Source organism: Moschus berezovskii, chromosome 17 (genome assembly GCF_049115385.1).
Source record: "Moschus berezovskii isolate FMDL1 chromosome 17, NW_MosBer_1.0, whole genome shotgun sequence".
NCBI lineage: Eukaryota > Metazoa > Chordata > Mammalia > Artiodactyla > Moschidae > Moschus > Moschus berezovskii.
The window spans coordinates 34,253,067-34,277,606 of NC_142476.1; the positions used below are offsets into that span (position 1 = coordinate 34,253,067).

At 41.5% G+C, this 24,540-nt stretch overlaps 1 protein-coding gene across 1 annotated transcript in view; it reads right to left on the bottom strand.

Moving 5' to 3' along the window:
- Positions 1–24,540, bottom strand: part of PAPPA2 (pappalysin 2) — a 323,227-nt gene that overhangs the window by 55,491 nt on the left and 243,196 nt on the right. The window contains exons 17-19 of the mRNA XM_055419199.2: positions 15,044–15,212; positions 13,522–13,657; positions 10,763–10,872 (exon numbers count right to left, since the gene is read on the bottom strand). Of these exons, the coding sequence (XP_055275174.2) occupies positions 10,763–10,872; positions 13,522–13,657; positions 15,044–15,212 (415 nt within the window). The remainder of the gene's footprint in view (positions 1–10,762; positions 10,873–13,521; positions 13,658–15,043; positions 15,213–24,540) is intronic.

Consider the following 24,540-nt stretch of genomic DNA (forward strand, 5'->3'; position numbering starts at 1 on the left):
GGAGTTTAAGTCATTGGAGGTTCAGTTAAAATCCTCTATGTGTGTCCCTCCAACATCAGTTTCCTTCTTTTCTCCCTACTGGTAACAACTGACCTTTTAAATTATTATTTCTACACATTAGTATATGATTATATAGCTGTGACACTATTAGCAAGCCACTTCTCAGATGAGTCAATTGTGAACAACTAAGTGCCAAGGATTTGTTTTGAACTTTTCAAAAGGAAAACATTCATGAGAAAGCCAGTTTAAAGACTTTCTTTTGATTGAGCTACTTTAATTTTTTTTTTAAATCAAGGGAAAGGAAGAGAAGAGAGGGAGGAAGAACAAAGGGAGAGGGACAGGGAGGGGGAGAAAGGAGACGGAGAGAAGAAAGGGACGCAGGCAGGAGGGGAAGGGAAACTATGAAGGGCTATTCAGAGGGTCATAGGGCTGTAGGAAGGCTGTTGCCTGTTTAAATGTGTTGCTGAAAGTCACAAGACTGACGGTTAGCCAACATTAAGGTCTAACAAAAAATTGCTCAATTGTTTTTTTTTAATCAGGAATAGTTACTTAACAGAATGGGCAACTAATCACATCAGACCACAAAGTTCTGCTCCTGCCCAGGTTTGTGATGATTTCTTCATCATCAATACTATATATGTATGCAGCCCTAAATAAAATACAGTGTTATTCTGAATATCTATTTGGACCATAGCACATTACCCTGCAATAGGCTTTTGGTTCCTCTACCCTCATCTTCCAAGACCCCCTTGTCTGTTCTTCTCTAGAGAAGAGGAAATTGATGCTTGAGACTTACTCAAGCAGAGAGGGAACAATTCCATGCTTAAAACAGATGAAAAAAGATCTTTGCATAACTCACATCTGAAGGATTTGTTCTCTCATGATGTGTGACAAGTGTCACTAGGGCTGTTACACATAATTGCACCTCTCAAGAGGACACACGAGGTGGGGGGAGGGCAAGGATTAGGAAAGAAGGGGATACCAGGAGGGTAATACCAAATAGTAGGGAGCTATGCCACTGAAGGGTACTGTCTTTTTATTTCCTGCTTTTTTCTTCCTCTTAAAACAGTGGTTTTATTTAAGATGTTATTAATCCTTCTGGGACCAACTTGGGAAAACAAAGTCAGAAATGGTAAGATTTGTTTTGACTGAGCAATTCTGTAGATGAGCTCAGGAGTTGAGAGAGGAACTCCATGCAGTGTTGAGAATTTTTGCAAACCTAATGAGTGTAGCCCCAGGAAAATCTCATTAACTTGGACTTCCTAATTATGAAATATTAAATAATTCCTAATTATGATATACTGGAAAAAAGTATTATCCAATCTGAGAGAACTGAATTTATGATACAAACCAATAGTGAAAATGAGCTGTTGTGATGGATTCTTTTGTATTTCAGAAAGAAAAACTAAAAATAAAATTCATTCATGCAAACAATTGCCATACTATGTGCTTTTTCAAAAAAATCTCTCCATGAAATCTGGTTCTCAAAAGACCACTTCTTTATAAGGTAAGTCAAAATGCCAATTTTCCTATTTTGGAAAGGAAAATCATAAGATATAATAAAACATTCTCCAGACACAGTGGTTAAGGACAATAATAAAAAAATTAATCTTATTAGTTTTTTGTTGCTCAGTGAAAGTTGATCAGTTGTGCCTGACTCTTCGCGACCCCATGGACTATACAGTCCATGGAATTCTCCAGGCCAGAATATTGGAGTGGGTAGCCTTTCCCCTCTCCATGGGATCTACCCAACTCAGGGATTGAACCCCGGTCTCCTGCATTGCAGGCAGATTCTTTACCAGCTGAGTCACAAGGGAAGCCCAAGAATACTGGAGTCGGTATCTTTTTGGAAAAACCCAAAGGTTTGCCATGAGAAATGGCTCTGGAGGGGTGGGAGCCATTCTTTTTCCAGCTCTTTGGTTTTGCACAGCAACTACCTTCTGAGCAACAAGTGAAATGAATCTTGCATTGAGGAGGAGGTCTAGAGATGAAGATGGGGCTTCTCAGGTGGCATGAGTTGTAGAGAACCCACCCGCCAATGCAGGAGAGGTAAGAGATGCTGGTTCCATCCTTGGGTCAGGAAGATCCCCTGGAGAAGAACGTGGTAACCCACTCCAGTATTCTTGCCTAGAGAATCCCATGGATAGGGGAACTTGGTGGGCTACTGGTCTATAGGGTAGCAAAGGATCAGACGCGACTGAAACAACTTGGCTTGCACACATGGGGATGAAGGTAAGACAGCATTCTTATCTCTAAGACTCTTACAGTTTGGTGTTAGAGTGACAGAAAAGAGCAAGAAGAAGGGGAAACGAAGAAGATGAAAAGCAGGGATGAGAAAAGCACAAAGTGCTCTCAGTGGACGTCCACGTGGAGCTCTTCCCATTCCATCAGCTCAGGCCACCTAGATATGAGCAGCGACGCTGACTGCACAGTTGGCTGCTCCTGTCTGTCCCAGCTGCCAGATTCCACTGTGCAGTCAGTTTGACTGGCAGGAATTTATTTGACAGCCAAGAAGCCTTTTTATTTTATGTCCTCTCTTTCTGCAAGGTCTCTGCCGATGCCATCATTATAGAAAGGTCTATGTCCGTGGACGTAGTAGGTGAAGGAGCAAGACGTTATTACAGCAGCAAAGGCTCAGACAGCCCATTTGGGAGTTTCAAATCCTTACATCACGTTTCCTAGGCAGAATGCTCTTGAAACATTTAGACGTCACATAATAGTATATGTTCATCCTTACTCTCTTCTCAAACTCATAACCAAGCCATTAAATATTGCTTCTTTAGTTAGAGGTATTCCAGTAGGAAGCACTGAATGGCCATTAATTGTCTTCCCAGCCCCATTTGTAAAAGGCACAGAAAAAAATAAGGCCTACACACATCAATCTGTACATACACACACACACTAACAAGCAAAGCATAGAACTTGTAGAACAATATTTTTCTTTCTTGTAAATAGCTGGTGATATCTTTTCATAGATGTAGGAAACTTCCAAAGGTGAGATTAGTACTAAGTGAACACAAATTCCATTTTTACATAATTCAAAACTATGTGCAAGAAACTGAAAAACATTGCAAAAGTGTTTTTATAGCAACCCTTGGAGAGGGTAACAGGCAGGAAGGTCAGAGGCCCCCAAGTGGCACAAGGAAATGAACTGCAAGTGGCAGAAGATTTTGTTTTTGTTTTTCCTTCTCTACACAAAATTAAGAGTCTTCTTTTAATTCTGTGTTGATGATACCTGGTTCTGCCTAGAGCTAACCAATGCGCTTTTCTTATGGAAATATTTTGCTTGAGCTATGTTAATGAAACTATGTATTTGCTTGGGAATCTGCCCTTTCTTCAAAATGGTTCTGCTTAAGGCTAGCTTTTTCTTTTTCTTTTTTCAAACCTTGGACTGATAATGGTTCAATAAGCCAGTATTCCTATCAATCTTATGACTGGGATGACACACCTTGTGCTATCCTATCTCAAAAGTGCATATGATAGGAGAGGGGCCTGGTGAAACTCCCTCAGCCTTGAGGTATCTCTCTTATCTGATTAGCAGCACCAACAGACATAAAACACCTATAGTTCCTTCTAGTCAAGGCTATGGTTTTTCCCGTGGTCATGTATGGATGTGAGAGTTGGACTGTGAAGAAAGCTGATTGCCGAAGAATTGATGCTTTTGAACTGTGGTGTTGGAGAAGACTCTTGAGAGTCCCTTGGACTGCAAGGAGATCCAGCCAGTCCATTCTAAAGGAAATTGATCCTGGGTGTTCATTGGAAGGACTGATGCTAAAGCTGAAGCTCCAATACTTTGGCCACCTCATGCGATGAGTTGACTCACTGGAAAAGACTCTGATGCTGGGAAGGATTGGGGGCAGGAGGAGACGGGGACGACAGAGAATGAGCTGGCTGGATGGCATCACCGACTCGATGGACATGAGCTTGGTGAACTCCAGGAGTTGGTGATGGACAGGGAGGCCTGGTGTGCTGTGATTCATGGGGTCGCAAAGAGTCGGACACGATTGAGCGACTGAATTGAACTGATAAACTAGCAAGGGGGCACTCTTTCTGTCCCCTTATGATGTCTATGTCAGAAGCTTTCTCTATCTCTATTATACTTTAATCAAACTTTACTACACAAAAAGCTCTAAGTAGTCAAGACTTGTTGCTGATCCCGGATTGAAATCCTCTCCTCCAGAGGTCACGAATCCCAGCATAACACAGGGCTCTCAGCAGCAACCTTTCACCTTCGAGACAGAATACCATCCCCATTCTTGCCGCTGAGCAAGAAGAGGCTCCAAGGGGTAAGTCAAATAGTATTTGAAACCAGGAGAGCCTCACTCTTCCTTTTATGACAGTTGCCACCTGGAATTGTTTTTCATCAAAATTCCTTACTACCCAAGTTCTTGGAAATTCTTCCTTTAATGAAAAGTATATTATTCTAGGACTCAGGTATCATTTTCAGGAGTAAAATCCAGCAGAATCCCCAAAGACAGGAAAACAAATTTTATAGGAACCTGAAAAATATACTTGATTGTTCTTTAAAAACAAATTCACAATAAGGAAAAACAGAACTATAGGGAAATATCTCTCTAAATTATTTTGTTAGACTTCATGGGGAGGGAAGGAAAGTGTGGGAATGAGGAGGCTCTCACGGTTGCGACAAGGGACTTCTTTTCTATTTGATGGGCATGTTAGGGGAAGCACACTGATTAAAACCGCCCACTCTGGCCAGGCACCATAGTAACTATTTGCATGAGTTGTTTTATGACAGGAAATCCTGATAAGGAATAGGGAACTAATAAGCCACCACCAACCAGAAGAGTTCAGGAAAGGTCGAAAGGAGACATCGGGTGTCTGTCCACTTCCCAGAATCCCCCTCGCTAGCATCCATCTTGGCTGAGAGATGCGTGCGCCTCCAGGAAAGACTCTGAATTAGAATGATTGGCCAAAGACCACCCAGAAACTAATCCCATCACCATAAAACCCGAGACTGCGAGCCACGTGGCAGAGCAGTTCTCCTGGGTTCCCTTACCTTACTGCTCTCCACCTGGTGCCATTCCCAATAAAATCTCCTGCTTTGTTAGCACATGTGTCTCCTTGGACAATTCATTTCCAAGTGTTAGACAACAGCCCAGTTTCGGGCCCTGGAAGGGATTCCCCTTCCTGCAACAGGCAAAGTAACCCAAATGTATACCAGACTACAGCAAACACGGTGATTCAGGGGAAATCACTGAACTTGAAGTCAGAAAAGTTGATTGCACTGCCCTCTCCAATTCTTGAAAGCCGTGCAACCTTGGACAGATCATCCGACAATATCTAATTTGTCTGTGAAATAAGGATAATAAAAACTTTTCCCCCTAGTTTATTGGTTTATGAGAAGATTCAAATGAAATTATAAATATCTAAAATATATATTTTATATATACAACTTTGCAGGCAATAAAGTGTTATCCAAATGTAAGACATCATTTTTATTACAAAGAATGAAATCATTGGAAGCAGACTAGAGAAAATGATGCAATTTAATCCACTGCTCTGTTGTCTTGCCAGATACCAGGTATTTGAAGTATGGGAGATAGCAGGGGTTTACATGTAATAGGAGATCATCATTTACTAAACAAATGAGCCAGGCTCCAAATAGGTGTGCTTTTACTTAAAACATTTATGTTGCCAGAATTTTATTTTATGATAGCAGTGTTTTGCAAAGTTTTACAATGGAATTACTTGGGGTGCCTATTAAAAAATACATACCCCAAGGCATTGTGAGCCTCTCTGAAGAGGGGAAGACAGGTCTGCTCCCTTTACAAACTACCCAAGTGATTCTAAAGGACACCAAAACTTAAGGCTGAGTATAATATGGAACATCCTTCAAGATAAATCGATGTAAGCTATGAAGCTTTTACTTGAGGAAGATTTTCATTTAATACAACTGCTTTGGTGTAATAGGCACTTCTTTGTAAGTACAGGCTGAGATCTCCCACCCCTCAAGAGCCATTGAATGCCACAAAATGGCAGACATTATGGGTCATCTGTGGTTAGTGCATAATCTCATCTCTGAGGATCTGGGAACACAAGCGTAATAACCTCATCATTGCCTCCTGTGCTTCCATTGACTTTTTCTTGTTTTTCTGTTTTAATAAAATTTCAGTTCCCTAAAGGAAAGTTATGACCAATCTAGACAGCATATTAAAAACCAGAGATACTACTTTGCCAACAAAGGTCCGTCTAGTCAAGGCTATGGTTTTTCCAGTGGTCATGTATGGATGTGAGAGTTGGACTGTGGAGAAGGCTGAGAGCCGAAGAATCGATGCTTTTGAACTGTGGTGTTGGAGAAGACTCTTGCGAGTCCTTTGGACTGCAAGGAGATCCAACCAGTCCATCCTAAAGGAGACCAGTCCTGGGTGTTCATTGAAAGGACTGATGATAAAGCTGAAACTCCAGTACTTTGGCCATCTCATGCAAAGAATTGACTCAATGGAAAAGACCCAGATGCTGAGAGGGATTGGGGGCGGGAGGAGACGGGGACGACAGAGAATGAGATGGCCGGATGGCATCACCGACTCGATGCACATGAGTTTGGGTGAACTTCGGGAGTTGGTGATAGACAGGGAGGCCTGGTGTGCTGCGATTCATGGGGTCGCAAAGAGTCAGACACGACTGAGTGACTGAACTGACCCGAACTGAAAGGTGAAGCATCCCATGTAAGCTTCATTTGTAAGCAATCCTTCTTAATTTCATTATCTCTATAAAAGAGCTGAGAGAGTACAGGTAGCAGCATGGTGGTTAGCGACTGTATGATAATGAATATTAACTATTGGATTAACCCTTGGTTTCCTTTTGGCATAAAAAAATACTGATTTGGGGATTCAGGAAATGTCAATTATGCTGTCAACCTTTGAACTTCTGATCTTTGGGGTTTTTAAGGAACAAATTACTCTTTCAAGGTAAGAATGAAGTTCATTTTGTGAGTTACTTGAATTCTTCCACTAGAGTGTTGGAAGCAGCTAATTTAATTATTTCACTTTATTTTCACACAGAAATATGACACAAGTCTCAAGGGTGCCACTAAAATAATGGTGCTGCTAACCATATTGCACACTCTGACCCACCGCTACATTATTTAGTTGCATCCCCAAATTATAAAAAGCATGGTGTGTCATTACAGATGAGAAGAGGCAGGCAGAAGTGAGGGGAAGCAGCTTGTTTCCAGTATGAATGACAACCAACCAAGAAAGATTATTATGCATAAATCACAAAATTAAATTCTAGTCATATGCTTCTCATCTGATACTCATACTTAACCTTATGAGTTAAGTATTATACCTATTTTACACACAAGGAAATGGAGGCACAGAACAGTAAAGCAGCCTAAAATTATGTAGCTTGTGAAGAACAGAGATTATGAATAAAAACTCAACTTTTTCTTAAACACAATTTTTTTATCCCAAGATCTACAGTGTTCCTTAGATGTTATCATCCTCAAAATTATGCTTGGATAACCTATTTTCCAAACCAGGAATTTACTGACTAGACCATAGTCATGATAAATGCAGTGATACAAATGATAACATTTGATGTTTGGCTTAAGAAGAAAATAAATTCTGCATTTTCTCTCTGGGGTTTGCAACTTGCAATTGACAAGGATATAATTATATATAACTGTAGGAAGCTGCAGCAACATACCCAGTTTGAGGAGAAAATATGTATTTACTTCCAAAGTAGAAAATGATGCCATAGCAATTTCTTTGCTTACTCGACCAACATTTATAAGACACCTACAATTTGCCCAGTGCTGAAAAAGGAAGTAGGAATACAAACATGAACAAAATGCTATGGAATAGAGGTAAATAAATAATAGTGACTCCCCCGAAAGACAGTGGAGAAAGGAGAGGTTTTAATAAAACAGAAGATATTGTTTTCCAGTTTGGAAATAGTGAAGTCTCTGCTGTCTTCATGAAGAAAAGTGAACTGCTCTTCTCTGACTGTCCCGTTCAGAAAGTGGAAGTGGAAGAACCCCTATCACTGGAAGGCCTGCACTCTGGTCTCACAAACCCTGAATCCATCGACTATGCTCACCAGATACCTTGTTGGGCAGACGCTGAAGTAAGTGTAGAAGGGTTCCTGAAGCAGTTCATCTCTCAGGTGGAACAAATGGATTGTAAAAGTTCCAAGCCTTTCCCCCTTTAGCTGCTTATAGAGAAAGAGAAGTCTTTCACATAAGAAGTTGAGTTACAGGGACTGACAGGGGCTACTCTGTCTGGCACTCCAGGAACACAAGGCAGAAGTCCTTTCTTCAGGTATTCTAATTCCAGCTAAACCTTCACAACAGATTGTGGGAAATGGTACAGAAAGTCTGGAAAGGCCAGGGGATGGGAGAACCCCGCAAGGTGTTTTTCTGGCTTTCTCCTTTCCACTTCAACTGGACTTCCCAGAGTCCCTCCCACTGGTGCAGTTTTCTCTTTGGGTTCAACATCCTTAGAGGAGGGCACCATGTGCTACAGGGTCTTGTCCACCTGCCTCTGTCCTGTCCCATCTTTCTAGCTCCCATCTCCCCTCTCCCTCACCACAGCACATACTCTGGTTTCAGACACACAGAACATCTTACCCACTAGAATGTTCCCTTTGATCATTGTTTATGACCCAAAGGAAAAGCTTCCTGGTCTATTGCTCCTTCCCCAACTCCAAAATCTTCCCTGGTGGCTCAGATGATAAAGAATCTGTCTGCAATGCAGGAGACCAGGGTTGGAAAGATCCACGGGAGAAGGGAATGGCAACCCACTCTGGTATTGTTGCCTGGAGAACACCATGGACAGAAGAATCTGACAGATGACAGTTCATGGGGTCCCGAAGAGTCTGACATGATTGAATGACTAATGCACAGCCCCCCAGAGTTCCTGAGTAGAAGAATTAGTTGCTTCCTCTTGGGTGTTCCTATAGTTCTCTACCACAAACAAGGTACTTCTCATGTTGCATTATTATAAGTGTTCATTTTTATGGCCAGATTGTAACTCTTGTAAACAGAGGGACTCTCATTTTTCCCTCTTCATATTCCCAGCACTTAGCATAGTTCTAGGGCACACAGTAAGCCCCAATAAGTGTTTGCTGAGTGACTGAATTGATAGGGTCACACTCCTCCCATCCCCCACCCATGAATCATACTTGAGTATTTGTTCCTTATCCTCCTGCTTTAACACACATCCTCGCCAATAACACAGCACAATTAGCCTGTGAGGAAAAGGGAGCAATCTGAGAATGATTTCCAAATGAAATGTGGTACCTCTCTAGAGTTGACGTCTCGGTGACTCTGCAAGAACAAACTTCTAAGGTTTTTATTAGACAGTTTAGTAAAACAAGCCATCTCCCAGGCTTTCTGATATCCCCACCTTCCCATTCTAAGAAGAAATAATGTATTACCACCTTCTCCATCTTTCTCTTTTTCATTTATTCGTTTCACACAAGTATTTATTGAAACCTTACTACATACTAGGTAGTGTTCTTGGATCTGGGGATATAGTAGTGAATCATAATTCTTCACTGATCTTTTGATCTTTTTATTCTAGTGGCAGAAAGAGACTGATCAATATATAAGATAAATGAGTTAAATAGATACTATGCATGGTCACAATAAGTCCTAAGGAGAAAAAGATAAAAGAGGGAAGAGAGACAAAAGTGTAGGGGAGTTAACGTTTTGGATTGTGTAGTCAAAGGAGGCCTTCCTGACATTTGAGTAAATTTCTGAAGGAAGCTGAGGAGCAGGGCATGAAGACACCCAGGAGAAGAGCATTTCAGGCAGAGGGAACCACAGGGCAAAGGTCCTGAGATGGGATGTGTCTGGCACGTTCAAGAATCAACCAAGAGCTACTGTGGCAAGATTAGAGTGAGCCAAGGAAGGCACGTGGGAGAGGAAGTCAGGGAGGTAAAGGTGATCAGAGGAGGCCATGGAACTGAGAACCAAGGTTTCAGAGGAGCCAGATGTGTGGGTGTTGAGTTCAGTAAGAATTATGCCAGTAGTATCAGGTAAGGGAACTACGAGTCAGGAGCTAAAGTGGTTAAGAAACCAGGGCAGGGACACCCCTGGTGTTCCAGTGGTTAGGAATCTGTCTGCCAATTAGAGGACATGGGTTCGATCCCTGGTGTGGGACAGTCCCACATGCCTCAGGTCAAATAAACTTATGCGCCACTGCTTAATCCTGGATTAATCCTTAATCCTTAAACCTTGGAGTCCATGAACCACAGCTAGAGAAAGCCTGTGCACAGCACTGAAGACCCAGCACAGCCATTAAAAAATAAAATGAATTAAATAAAGTCAGCTTCTCTTACTTCCTTTCATCATTCTTTCCATGTTTTCAGTTTTTTTCATTGTTTTATCTTTTCCTCTCTACCCTTCTCTTATCATTATTCATAACTTTGGTTTATCCTACATTTTGCTGTTCTATTTTTTAAAAAACTTTTTATTGGAATAGAGTTGATTTACAATCATTTATTTTTTATTAGTGGTAATTTTGTCTTTAAATTTCCTTCCTGTATGATCATTTGTTATGCCTCTCAGTCATCCTTCTATATTCTTTTAAACTTTCCTTTGGATATGGGTCATCTTTTCTCAAGCTCTTCTCTTTTCTTATGTATTTTCAGTCCTTCTCTCTAGGAATGATCCATGTGTTTGTTCGTTCTAAGGATGCTTTGAAAGCCTCTGAAATTACACCTGGGAATATGCCGCCAGTTGAGAATTGCTTAGTGGTCTTACCTCCTTAGCATGTAAAAATGACTCTTTCCTCACCTGTACTCTGACGGGTTTCATCCAGTGCTCCAGAGTGTCAACAGTGACGTTCTCAGGAAGGATTACAGGATCATTAGGGGGGACGACACACGATGGGGAACACACTGCACCTGAAGGAACAGAAATTTACAATAGACACTTGAACTTTGTGCATCTCAGTCTTTCACATCTTGGAATCATTAGCTTTGTTTTTCAAAAACAATTGCTTTCTACATTGCGTTGTTATTGTTCAGTCACTAAGTCATGTCTGACTCTTTGCAACGCCATGCAGCACACCAGGCTTCCCTGTCCTCCAGTGTCTCCTGGAAGTCTGGCCAAATTCATGTCCATAGAGTCCATCATTCTACATTGTAGATCACCTCATTAACATGTTCACAGGCAAGGCTGATACTCATTGACTATGCACCTGTAGGGATGCTCCTACACTCACCAGTAAAGAACCACTGCACCAAGTTAACTCCCTGACTCCAAATGCTCTTCCCCTTTCTGGTCACATATACCCCTTCCTCTAGAATCTCTAAAATCTCTGTATGATCCAGCAATAAAATATTTAATTCCTGCTCTGCAGATCTATGAGACCCTACTCCAGGACTCTGGCCAGCTAAGGTCTATAGTGATTGGTTGATGCCTTTTAAGTACTTTTAATAGCATTTCTGATTATATGATTTCCTGAAGCTGATAATTGCAGGATCTATTATCTAAAAACTTTACTAACTGGGGAAAAAATGGCCCAGAAATCATGAAGGTGGATTTATAATGCCTGCAACACTGAGGATCATTACTCTGGTAGCCAAGAAACCTATTGATTAAAAGAGGAAATGAGGAGAAATCAAAAGCAGAGATTTTGGTCCTGTGGTGGCCTTTTAAAGGAAAATCCACTCTATTTTTTTGTACATGAAGTCTGAGTATCTTCTAAAATTCTATTCAAAGAAGGCAGACTCTCAAATTCTCTATTTCCTCAACTAAAGATTTTATGATCTCCAAGTTTCTTTTCAGCATTATCTCTATTTCTGTTTTACACTGACTTGTATAACTCAAAGAATTACATGACTCTTAAGGACTCTACACATGTGAGTGTATGATATATTAATGTAGAAATTAGAGGGTGGGGATATAAGAATTTTCTCATGAGGCACCACGTGAGAAGCTCAGTCTCAGCATCCTACTACTCCTTGTCTGGCCACAAGATTCTCAGTGCAGACAGCAAATTGAAGATGGTAAAGAACAGTTTCAGAAACTAACAAGCTTTCCCGTTAACTCAAGTTTTATCTACTGGCATTACACATGTTAGAATGACTTGGAAAATTACTCCTTGCTCATGCAATTAAAAACTTAGGGTTAGTCTCAACAGTTTTTTCACAAACAGGATCTCTTTTCTATGATGCTTAAGTTCAGACTGAGCCAATTTGAGCTAATTTCACTTTAAATTATCCCTGGCCACAGAGACTTTTAACTTTACTTACTTCATAATTCGAAAAGACACATGCACCCCGATGTTCAATACAGCACTATTTACAATAACCAGGACATGGAAGCAACCTAAATATCTATCAAAGATGAATGGATAAAGAAGCTGTAGCACATATATACAATGGAATATTATTTAGTCATAGAAATGAAAGAAACTGAGTCATTTGTAGAGACATGGATCTACCTAGAGACTGTCATACAGAGTGAAGTAAGTCAGAAAGAGAAAAACGAATATTGTATATTAATACGTATATACGTACATCATCACCCTGATGCTGGGAAAGATTGAGGGCAGGAGGAGAAGGGGATGACAGAGGATGAGATGGTTGGATGGCATCACTGACTCAATGGACATGGGTTTGGGTGTACTCCGGGAGTTGGTGATGGACAGGGAGGCCTGGTGTGCTGCGGTTCATAAGAGTCGGACACGACTGAGCGACTGAACTGAACTGAACTGAACTGAATACATATATATGGAATCTAGAAAAATGGTACAGACGAATCTATTTGCAGGGCAGGAATAGAGACACAGACATAGAGAATATACGTGTGGACACAAGGGGCAAATGAAGGGTGGGATGAATTGAGAGGGGAACACTGACATTGACACACTACCATGTGTAAAATAGATAGCTGTATTAGTGGGAACCTGCTGTGTAACACAGGGAGTTCAGCTCGGTGCTCTGTGATGACCTAGATAGGTGGGGTGGGGGTGGGAGGAGGTCCAAGAGGGGGCGATTATATGCATACATATAGCTTATTCACTTCATTGTGCAGCAGAAACTAGCACACTGTAAAACAACTATACCCCAATTAAAAAAGAAAAGTTGTCCCTAGGTTCTGGAGGCAGGTTCACCACAGAGAAAGAATGGCTGCTGATCCAGGCAAGCAAAGACAATCTCAAATTGCTCCTTTTGGGAACTCTCTGCTCAAGGTACAGCAACAGAGAGTATGAAGCAGGTTTCCAGTGCGTGTGTGGTATCTGGCTACACATTCCCACCTTTCTTCTTGGAACTACAACTCCTACCAAAAATCAATCCATTTTCAGGCTACACTGGGTAACATGACCAAACATTACACAAACCACTCAGGAGCACCACCAACATTACATGTGTGTGGAGGAGTGAAAAAAAAAAGTGTCATAAATTTCATTTTAACTGAAGCAGCTAAAAGTCAACTTGAATTTCTATCCACTCCTCAGGCAGAATGATGGATCTGATCTAAGATCCAGCCAGGCCTAATAGAAGGATTACTTGGGAGCAGAAGTCAGCATCTCTTCCCAAACATACCAATCCCGTATCCTTGTTCACACTTGTATTCCATGAAATTCAGCTCAGAGGTGGGTGGTGGGCAGTCCCCTTGCAGGTTCTCACATAACTTGAACTCCTCAGTCCACACTCCCTCCTTCGTGCAGCGGATGGGAAGCTAGAATATCAAAAGTTGAAAACACGGACATTATAGTTTTGCTGCAGCAGCAGCAGCAACTTCTTTTACAGTGTGGACAAAAGTGGTCTGCGTAAATGGTAGCATTCTCCAATTGTAGAACCTGGACTAAAAAACACTATTGAGATAATAAACTATGTTGCTGTTGACTTTCCCCCAAAAAAGTCAAGACAAGTTTTTGCCATTTTGATGTGAAGAAATCATAAATAATTTTGTCATTAGAAAATCATTAGCAGTGTGTTTTCCTTTGGATATAAGGTTACAGTAAGCTACCAAATGTGACCCATGTATTCTGAGATAGCTTTGGGAAATTTTTTTTCCCAAATGGTGTCGTTTTTGCATTGATCCATTCATACTCTCCCACAAATGCTGCTTGTGGCAAATGTCAGATTTATTCCAAGATGAGTTTGAGCCAGTGGGACTAATTCATAATTTTTCTGAAGGTGCTTTTTGCTTTTCTGTCTGCTTGAATGGACACGTCATAGCTGCTTTTCGTCTCATCAAAATTCTATTCCCTTTCTCTACATGTGTGCTCGTTTGTGTAACTCTTGGCTTCATGTCCCCAGTAATCACCAAGTATCTTATACATAGAACATAGAGAATAGCACTAACTCACAAAGCCCAAGAAAATAAGATTTTAGAATTACAGATAAACTCTCCCTTCATCTGGACAACTCCTTGAGCTCTTAAAAAATTAGTGCAAGCAGGTGTGCTTGATTTCCCAGGGGACTCATTTCATGGAGTGTTCTTTTCACATGTGCCCTGTAGTCTTTACCTTGGAGTACTGAACACTGAGATAAAGGCATGTGCCAGGAGAGAAGGTAAGGTCATTGATCTTTGCTTAGGAAGTCTGCTTAACTTCCTGTCTCGGGTTTGTGTAGGGTACTTGAAAAGCTTCTAAAATAAAATTGATTTTAGTCGCATAACCACGATAAGACTGTGGTTTTTGTTTGAGACATCTTGCGCCAAAATCCTAGGGAGAACAACAGTCCAACAGTGCTTTCAGCTTTGCCTATGCTGAGGAATTTGTGTTTCTGTTCAAGACTGTTTTCTATTAAAAAGTATGATACCAGCATTTCTAGCCAAGTTAGTCTGGGAGAAATCATATTGCCAAATCAGAATCTGAGCCATTTTGCAGTTTACCCAGGTATCTAACCTATCAGGTTGTTCTTATCCAAGAGGAGAGAATATTCCAAGAACGTAGTATCTTCTGAATTCCCAATTAAATGATATCAACATCTCCGGTTAGAATCCCAACTTAGGCCCTGCCTGTTGTCATTCATTTAGATTATTTTATTCAACATTCTTGGATTGCTCACCAAGATTGGAGCACAGCCTGATCCAAAATAAAGTTCAAGTCATCCTTACCCTTTTACTTTCCTGGTTACAGTTGAGCAGACACTGGCTGTCGAGCTCGAAGCCATTGGTGCATTCATACATGCCTTCAAAGACAGGGGAGGGGGGCTCGCACACCACTGGGACGCAGCTGCCTTGCTCCCAGATTCCACTCTCCAGGCACTGGATCTTCAGGGACTTGCTGATAAGACAAAACAAAAGAGTCCATCAGAATCCTCAAGGAGGTTATGGGAGAAGTCTGGACCCTCAGCAACATGGGACAGGGATTAGTCAATAGACGGGAGCAGTTGGTTCTTGTTAGCCCAGTGTCTTATCTCTTCATCCTAATTTCTAAGCCGTGGAAGGAAAAACAGTAATAATGCACTTTACAGCAGTGATTGCATTAGCTGTTGTGTAGTAGTATTGGTATATTCCTCTCCAGAGACCTTGTTAACTATCTGTGCAGTGTCTATATTTTGCAATTGGGTTTCTCTAAGGTTGTCATCTTTGAGCAGTCTCACACTTACGTGCACTGGGAAATACCAGGTAGGATGGCGTACAGCAAAGGTTATCACACACTCAGGGGACTACCCAGAAATCATCTGAGGATCATCAGTATTAATACAGTAATGGAATCAATGAAGCTGCCAATATTTATTGTTTCTCCAGAGAGGAGAGAAGATACAGCAGTGGGGGTCTTCTTAAAACAGAAGCTCTTACCCTGAATTTCATAAGAGCAAGAATATTGCTGGAAATGACTATGGCCATTTTGTTTGCTGACAAGTCCATTTTTTTTTTCTTGGAAAGTATTCATGGCTTTCATCAGATTCTCAAAGTAGACATGACTCAGTACTGTCCTGGAATAACTGCCCTTCCTTCCCATGCAGAGATACGGCCTCACTCAGAGGAACTGCATCTGAGGTACTTGATAGTCAGTAGGATTAGGTCTTACCACTTCGAACTCCATCCCATTTCCCTCCTAACTCATTGCCAAACTGAAAGTGCTTTCCATTTTCTGTTTAAATGCATCCAGTTCTGATTTAGAACGTTCCCAGTCAGATAATCTTGTGATTCTAAAATAGAAATAATCCTTTGTTCATTGATTCAAGGGCTTCCCTGGTGGCTCAGTGGTAAAGAACCTGCCTGCCAATGCAAGAGAAGCAGGTTCAATCCTTGGGTCAGAAAGATCCCATGGAGGAGAAAATGGCAACCCACTCCAGTATTCTTGCCTGGGAAATCACATGGACAGAGGAGCCTGGCCGGCTACAGTCCATGAGGTTACACAGTCAGACACGCCTTAGCGACTGAACAACAACCACTGATTCAATCACATGATGGCCTTGAATTGTTATTTTCCAGTATCATGATGCCCTTTGAAAATTAACATATGGCCCTTACCCAGACACTATTAATGGACTTCTGTACAATGCCTCCTGCAAGCTTTGCCAGTATTCTAATATTATACTAGTATAACATTTATCAAAGTATTTTATAAATGTGTATATGTTTGTCTTTCCCACTAGGCTGGAAGCTGCCTGAAGGCAAGGATTGTGTTTTATTCTTAATTTCAATTCCCAAGAACAACAACAAAAAATCTGTCTTATATTAGGCATTAATTAAATATTTACCAAACTGAATTATTTAACCAAAACTCACAGTGCATTAAGCACACTGCAAAGCACACTAAACAGTTTAGTAAACCAAATCACCAGGATATCCCTACTGAAGTAGTAGTATCATTCCGATTTCATAGATAAAGAAACTACTCCGAGATGTTCAGTAACTTTACCAAGATCCTACAGCCCAGAATGCAGTTGATTTTGAGTAATTTAAATAAATTTTAATAGTTAAACATTATACATTTTAATAGTTTAACATTATCCATTTTAATAGTTTAATGGGCTTCTCTCATAGCTCAGTCAGTAAAGAATCCACCTGCAATGCAGGAGACCCGGGTTCAATTCCTGGGTCTGGAAGATCCCCTGGAGAAGGAAATGGCAATCCTCCAGTATTCTTGCCTGGAAAATCCCATGGACAGAGGAGACTAGCGTGCTACAGTCCATGAAGTTGCAAGAGTTGAACATGACTTAGGTACTAAACCACCACAATAGTTTAACATATTTTAACAATATCCATTTAGATATTCATGAAGGAGTACTTAATTTATGGTTAAACAGTTATTTAGATTCATATTCATACCTTCATCCCCAGTAGTATTCTAGGAAAGAAGCCTGATTTTATGACTGGAATTCTTTAACATCATAGTTTATGTGGACATATATATAGTATCTGTCAACAATAAATATTATTTTTGAACTATATTTCAGGTGTTTGGCAAAATACCTATACACATTATTTCACCGAATCCCCCAAATAGCAGTTAAAGGTAAATATTATTATCCACATTTCAGAGAAGAAAACTGAGCCTGAGAGATTTAAAGCTAGCTCAAAGATCCACAGTTAAAGCTGCAGACAGGACTTGGACCCACGTCAGCCTGCCACTGAATCCTGTGGTCCTTCCTGGGTCAGGTTCAACTGCATGTTATGTTCTACAATCCACTTTGAGTATCCATAACATCTCTTTTTTACTGAACAATCCTTTATTCGGATGCCACATTTGTAAGTGTGACCAAAAAAAAAAAAAACCAGGAAGATTCATTTGAAATTTTTGCATTGAGCTATAAATTGCCTATAGAAAACTGCATAACTCGGTATACAGCTCAAGAAATTTTTACATGTGAATAACCTGGGTACTCATCACTCAGATCAAGACACAGAATTTCGAGTCCCCCTAAAAAATCTCCCTTTCCAACTGAATATCCCTGCAACCCATACTCTTCTGACTTTCATCAGCGTGGATTTATTTTGCCTGTTCTTGAACTTGATATAAATGAAATCATGCACTGTGTACTACATGGCTTCTTTCCCCAAAGGAAGATGACATTTTCAAAATGTCTTATCAAATCTATCTTCAAGGAAGTGTAGGCAGTTCTTCTTACTATAATGAAGCTCATGTTTGTCTCTCTCCAAGACTGGATATTCGACTCCCTTTTCACACTAGAGTTTATATCCTCCCAGAGACTCTCTCCTTTCTACCATGTCCCACAGATGAAATCCGCCCCCCGCCTCGCTAAACTGACATCCCCCAGCTGCAGAGAGCAGGCAATACCACTGACACCAGGGGAGGGGAAAGGCTGTAAACCTTGCATGTCAGCATGGTTATAAAGGAAAACCCTTGCTTGGCCAGGACAACAGTATTTTGACTTCATGTGGTATTTTTCTCTGAATTGGTTGGAACACTTCAACCATGGAAACAGTCCTGCCTTTCCTTGCCCGGAGTGAAGAGCCATTCAAGAATGTCGATTTCATATATCTCTTTGCCAGTTTAATAACCTCAGAGGTGAGGGTAGACAGATCAAACTTGGCGGGGGAAGAGTGAGTTGGATGTTGTGGGTGGTACCCAGGCAACGTGACAGGCCCTGTGCTGCAAACCACCAGTCGTATCGGTGATGAGGAAGGAAGAAGGCTGTGAGGTGGCCGGAAGCAGCACAGTTCACACTGGTGCCCCAGAGGAGGCACTACAGGCAGGACAAGGGACAGGCTGGGAGAGTCCTGATTCCCTAGGAAATATCTTTTCCTTCTTGTAAGAGTTCCTACGCCCCCTCAGCTTCAAGCATTCTCCTTACAGTTTCATCTCCCTTATACGGGGGCTGGCTTCTGCATGTCACCCAGTTCAGTTCAGTTCAGTTCAGTCGCTCAGTCGTATCCGACTCTCCGCGACCCCATGAATCACAGCACGCCAGGCCTCCCTGTCCCTCACCAACTCCCGGAGCTCACTCAAACTCATGTCCACAGAGTCGGTGATGCCATCCAGCCATCTCATTCTCTGTCGTCCCCTTCTCCTCCCGCCCCCAACCTTTCCCAGCATCAGAGTCTTTTCCAGTGAGTCAACTCGCTGCATGAGGTGGCCAAAGTATTGCAGTTTCAGCCTCAGCATCAGTCCCTCCAATGAACATCCAGGATTGATCTCCTTTAGAATGGACTGGTTGGATCTCCTTGCAGTATAAGGGACTCTCAAGAGTCTTCTCCAACACCACAGTTCAAAAGCATCAATTCTTTGGCGATCAGCTTTCTTCACAGTCCAACTCTCACATCCATACATGACCACGGGAAAAACCATTGCCTTGACTAGACGGACCTTGGTTGGCAAAGTAATGTCTCTGCTTTTTACTATGCTATCTAGGTTGGTCATAACTTTCCATCCAAGGAGCAAGCGTCTTTTAATTTCATGGTTGCAGTCAGCATCTGCAGTGATTTTGGAGCCCAAAAAAATAAAGTCTGACACTGTTTCCACTGTTTCCCCATCTATTTCCCATGAAGTGATGGGACCAGATGCCATGATCTTTGTTTTCTGAATGTTGAGCTTCAAGCCAACCTTTTCACTCTCCTCTTTCACTTTCATCAAGAGGCTTTTGAGTTCCTCTTCACTTTCTGCCATAAGGGTAGTGTCATCTGCATATCTGAGGTTATTGATATTTCTCCCAGCAATCTTGATTCCAGCTTGTGCTTCTTCCAGCCCAGCGTTCCTCATGATGTACTCTGCATATAAGTTAAATAAGCAAGGTGACAATATACAACCTTGACGTACACCTTTTCCTATTTGGAACCAGTCTGTTGTTCCATGTCCAGTTCTAACTGTTGCTTCCTGACCTGCATACAGGTTTCTCAAGAGGCAGGTCAGGTGGTCTGGCATTCCCATCTCTTTCAGAATGTTCCACAGTTTATTGTGATCCACACAGTCAAAGGCTTTGGCATAGTCAATGAAGCAGAAATAGATGTTTTTCTGGAACTCTCTTGCTTTCTCCATGATCCAGCGGATGTTGGCAATTTGATCTCTGGTGCATGTCACCCAACCAGATGACAACTCAGGCCCTGCCCACAGACTTCTCATAAAGCATTTGATTGGTCCATTCTTCATAGCCCCGGCTATCTGACAGCTCCATGGTAAGTTTGGATCAGTTCAGTTCAGTTCAGTCCCTCAGTCCTGTCCGACTCTCTGAGACCCCATGAATCACAGCACGCCAGGCCTCCCTGTCCATCACCAACTCCCGGAGTTCACTCAAACTCACGTCCATCGAGTCGAAGATGCCATCCAGCCATCTCATTCTCTGTCGTCCCCTTCTCCTCCTGCCCCCAATCCCTCCCAGCATAAGAGTCTTTTCCATGAGAGACCCTGGTATGGAGGTTGACAGTTGAGTGCCATGGGCTGGTTCTTTTCATTTTGTTAAAAAAGGTACTGTGATTGCAGGAGGAATTCAGGGCATCTTGTATTTCTCCCAGCTTCAGAAAATTTTATTTCCACGTAGGTCCCTGAAGAGGACTAAAGTTTATATAGCAAAGGCAGAACTTTAATCCTGAGTGATACCCAAACTGCCTCTGTGTTTCTTCTAGTTTGGTGATCTTGAGGAGTAATCTCTGTCACTTATAAAATCATTATGAAAACATTGGTTTTTTTCAGAATGGTCCACCTCCTTTGTATAATGTGCATGAATTTAAAAAACAGAGAGAGAGATTTCTTAAGTCATGAAGTGAATCAGCTTGCATTTCAAAGAAGGATGGTATTGGATATTAGACAAAGCACACAGGCAGGGCCTCACCAGGACAGATTCCAAGACTTTTTTGATAATCTAGTACAAGTGCCTTTCAACTGAGATATTCTACTGACTCAAAGCTCTCTGTATTTTCTTTATCCCGATGGAGTAAGAGAGGCTAAAACATCTCATTTTACAGGCAGGAAACTGCACATTAATAACTCTGAGGTGACTTGCTCAATGCCACACAGCGAGCTAGTCACTGGCAAAAGCAAGGATAGAATTCAGAGTTTTGCAATCATAACGTAACACCCCAACCATTAGAACAATGGTTTCCAAATGACATTTGTAGACCAACCCATCAAACTCATGTAGGAACTATATAAAAACTAGATTGTCTAAGTTTCACGGAATTGGCCTCACACTCTTTATTTTTTAATTCATCAGCAGTCTAATATTTAGTTAGGTTGGCAAACTACTAAAATCTATGCTACTTTCCTATGCTGGTAAAAATAAACCATAGATATAGAAATCAGAGTGCAAAATCACCCACCTAACACTGACCAAAAGACTGGATGCTTAGCAAAGACCAAACAGGACAGTTACACAGCCAGACAACTTACTCTGTACATGGTACCATGAAGGGTTGGGGGTAGGGGGAGATTTGTATTTATTTTCCCGCTAATTACTCCAGACAAATCACCACAATTTCCAAGTTAGAAGATGCTTTTTTTCCAATTTTCAGAACATGTGGTATCCTCCTAGTACTGAAAATCCAGCTGTGCTCTTTCTGCTTCTTACATCATTGCCAGAAATAAAAATCTTGTAATCAAAACTTGGCTGAAAGTTTGATTGATGTTGCTCGAGGCACACATGAGCCTATCCTATCCTTCTATCACCACTGCAGGGTTTTCAAAAGTAATATTTATTTTCCATTGGAGAAAATAAAAGTATGATTATTGAGTCCAAGGGAATTATCATGTCTTTACTGATCAAGGGCATCTGGTGTCTCCAATGAGTAGTCCTTCATGAGTAATAATAATTTTAACAGAAAAACAATAAAATACTGAGTATTGAAGTGCTAGGCATTGTACTGAAAAATATATATCTATAGCATTTTCCCCTCAAACCCATTTATGTGATACGATCTATCACTACGTGAGTTCTTGATTCCCTTCTCTCTACACGCTCTTCTCCAATCACTCCTAGCTCAACAAATGATACCACCATCTATGCTGTTGCCCAGACTTGGTATGTAGGAGACATCCTTGATTTCACTCTTCATCTCAATCTTATATTTTCCTCAAGCTCCCATTTGATCATGTTCCATCAATAGAGCCTCTTGGTTTTACCTCCCAAATATCTCCATCTGTCCCCACATCTCTTGCATCTCTACTGCCATGAGCACTAGCCCGCATTCTTAGCTCTCATCTCCCAACTAGAGACTTCACTTCTCCTTTGGACCCCTTCCTGCCTGGTCCACAAACACCAGTTAGAGGGATACTTAGTAAAAACAAATAAATAAATCACAATACGTCATTTTCCTGCTTAGGACAATTCAATTGCCTCTTGTTACATGAAAAATAAAATCCAAACTGTTTTGTTCATGTGGTCCCACATGATCTAGCCCCACTTTTTCTGACCTCATCCTATGCCCTTCAAAGAAAAGCTATGACAAACCTAGATAGCATATTAAAAAGCAGAGACATTACCAACAAAGGTCCTTATAGTCAAAGCTATGGTTTTTACAGTAGTCACGTATGGATGTGAGAGTTGGACCATAAAGAAAGCTGAGCACCGAAGAATTGATGCTTTTGAACTGTGATGCTGGGGAAGACTCCTGAAGAGTCCCTTGGACTGCCAGGAGATCAAACCAGTCAATCTTAAAGGTCCTGAATCTTCATTGGAAGGACTGAAGCTGAAGCTTCAATACTTTGGCCACCTGATGCAAAGAACGGATTCACTAGAAAAGACCCTGATGCTGGAAGAGTGAAGTCAGGAGGAGTAGTGGAAAACAGAGGATGAGATGGTTGGATGGCATCACCAACTCAATGGACATGAGTTTGAGCAAGCTCCGGGGGCTGGTGATGGACAGGGAAGCCTATGGGATCGCAAAGAGTTGGACACGACTGAGCGGCTGAACTGAACTGATCCTGTGCCCCAATCATCTCACTTACTTTGTCCACACTGGACTTAGAATCCCAAGCACAACTCAAGCTCTTTCTTGCCAAAGGAAGTTAGTACCATTCTCTCTGTTTCTGATGCTTTTCTTTTTGTTCTTCCCATGGCGGGCTCATCTTCCTATCTAAGGAGAATGCTTGCCACCCAACAGCATCCTTATTTTATACCTCTAATATTTTGGGTTTTTCATCAAAACACCTGTACATTTTTGCATAAAATGCATACTGTGTAATTATTTCATTTTTTCCCCTGTCTCCCACTTTGGGATGTGAGCTTGGTGAGGGCAAAATCTCATTTGGTGTTATATCCTCAGCACTCAGCAAAATGTCTGGTATGGAACAGGTGCCAATAAACACAGGTTCAATGAATGTATAGATGTATCTTTTATAGATTAAGTAAGCAGGTTTAGAAAAGTAAAATAGCCTGCTTGAGGTTACCTAGCTGGTTAAAGGCAGAGCAGGGAAGAGTACAGGCATACCTCATTTCCTTGTGCTTTGTTTACTACACTTCATAGATATTGCAATTTTTACAAACTGAAGGTTTTTGGCAAATCTGTTAGGCAAATGATGGTTAGCTTTTTTTTTTTAGCAATAAAGTATTTTAAAATTATGTACATTGGTTTTTAAGACATAATGCTACGGCACACTTAAGAGACTACAGTATCATGTAAACACAACTTTTATGTGCATTGGGAAACCAAAAAAACTTGTGTGACTTGCTTTATTACAATGTTTGATTTATTGCAGTGGTCTAGAACCAAATCCCAACTATTTCTGAGGTATGCCCATACCAGGGTCTGTCTGATGCCAATCCTTAAGTCATAATATGGAAGCACTAGTGTTACTAGAAGTGGAGCTGCACATAAATTACCTCCCTTTCCTTTGTGCCTTTGTACCAAGTATCTCAAAGTCCCCCCACGCAGAATATCCTGAAAAAGGAAACGTAAGAGCGAGGAGTAACCGGGTCACTCTTTCCATGACATAGATTAGGAAACCAAAGCGTTAATCGGCCCAATGTTTTACATGGCACATGGATCGTTTGGGGGTTAAAATTAGAAAGACTCTTTGCTGAGTGTGGCCGCAGAACAGCAGCACTGAAATCACCAGGGAGCTTGCTGCAAATGCAGAATCTCAGGCTCCTCTCAGACTCACTCAGAATCTGCATTTTAACAAAGTCTCCAAGTGATTCCTATTCTTATTAAAGTTTAACAATTAGCGTTCTAGACCATTTTAAAAGACACAGTCCTCTCGTCCGTCTACCCCACCCCAGACAGAACTATCAGGGCTTCCAAACACCAGGCCAGCTTTCTTAACAAACTGCAGACCTGGTTTCTCAAGCCAACATCCTAAACGGAGAGCAGCAGACTCCAGGCATAGCTAGTCCACAGCCGATCGCAGTTGTCCTGTCCTCTCTCACACCAGGCAGCCTGAAATCCAGCCCCAGTCCACTCGACTAGATGAGAAACAGTTCAGCAGGGCCAGCGCATTGGACACATTTGACCTTTCATTCTTCCCTGACTCATAAAAGTGTCTGTAACTTACAAAGCTCCTCTTCCATGTTAAATAGAGCCTATCTGTGAGAATGAGCAATCTGCTGACCCCTACAATCATGTGGTCACCAGTCTCCTTTGAAGTCCCACTCCTCACTTCTATCTTTGGATTTCCTGCTGTGAACTCTCAGGTCTCCAAATTAGCAGATGCAATAATGTCCTGCCCCTAAGTCTGATCCCCTACCTCAAGTCTGGGGCCCCTTCTTCCT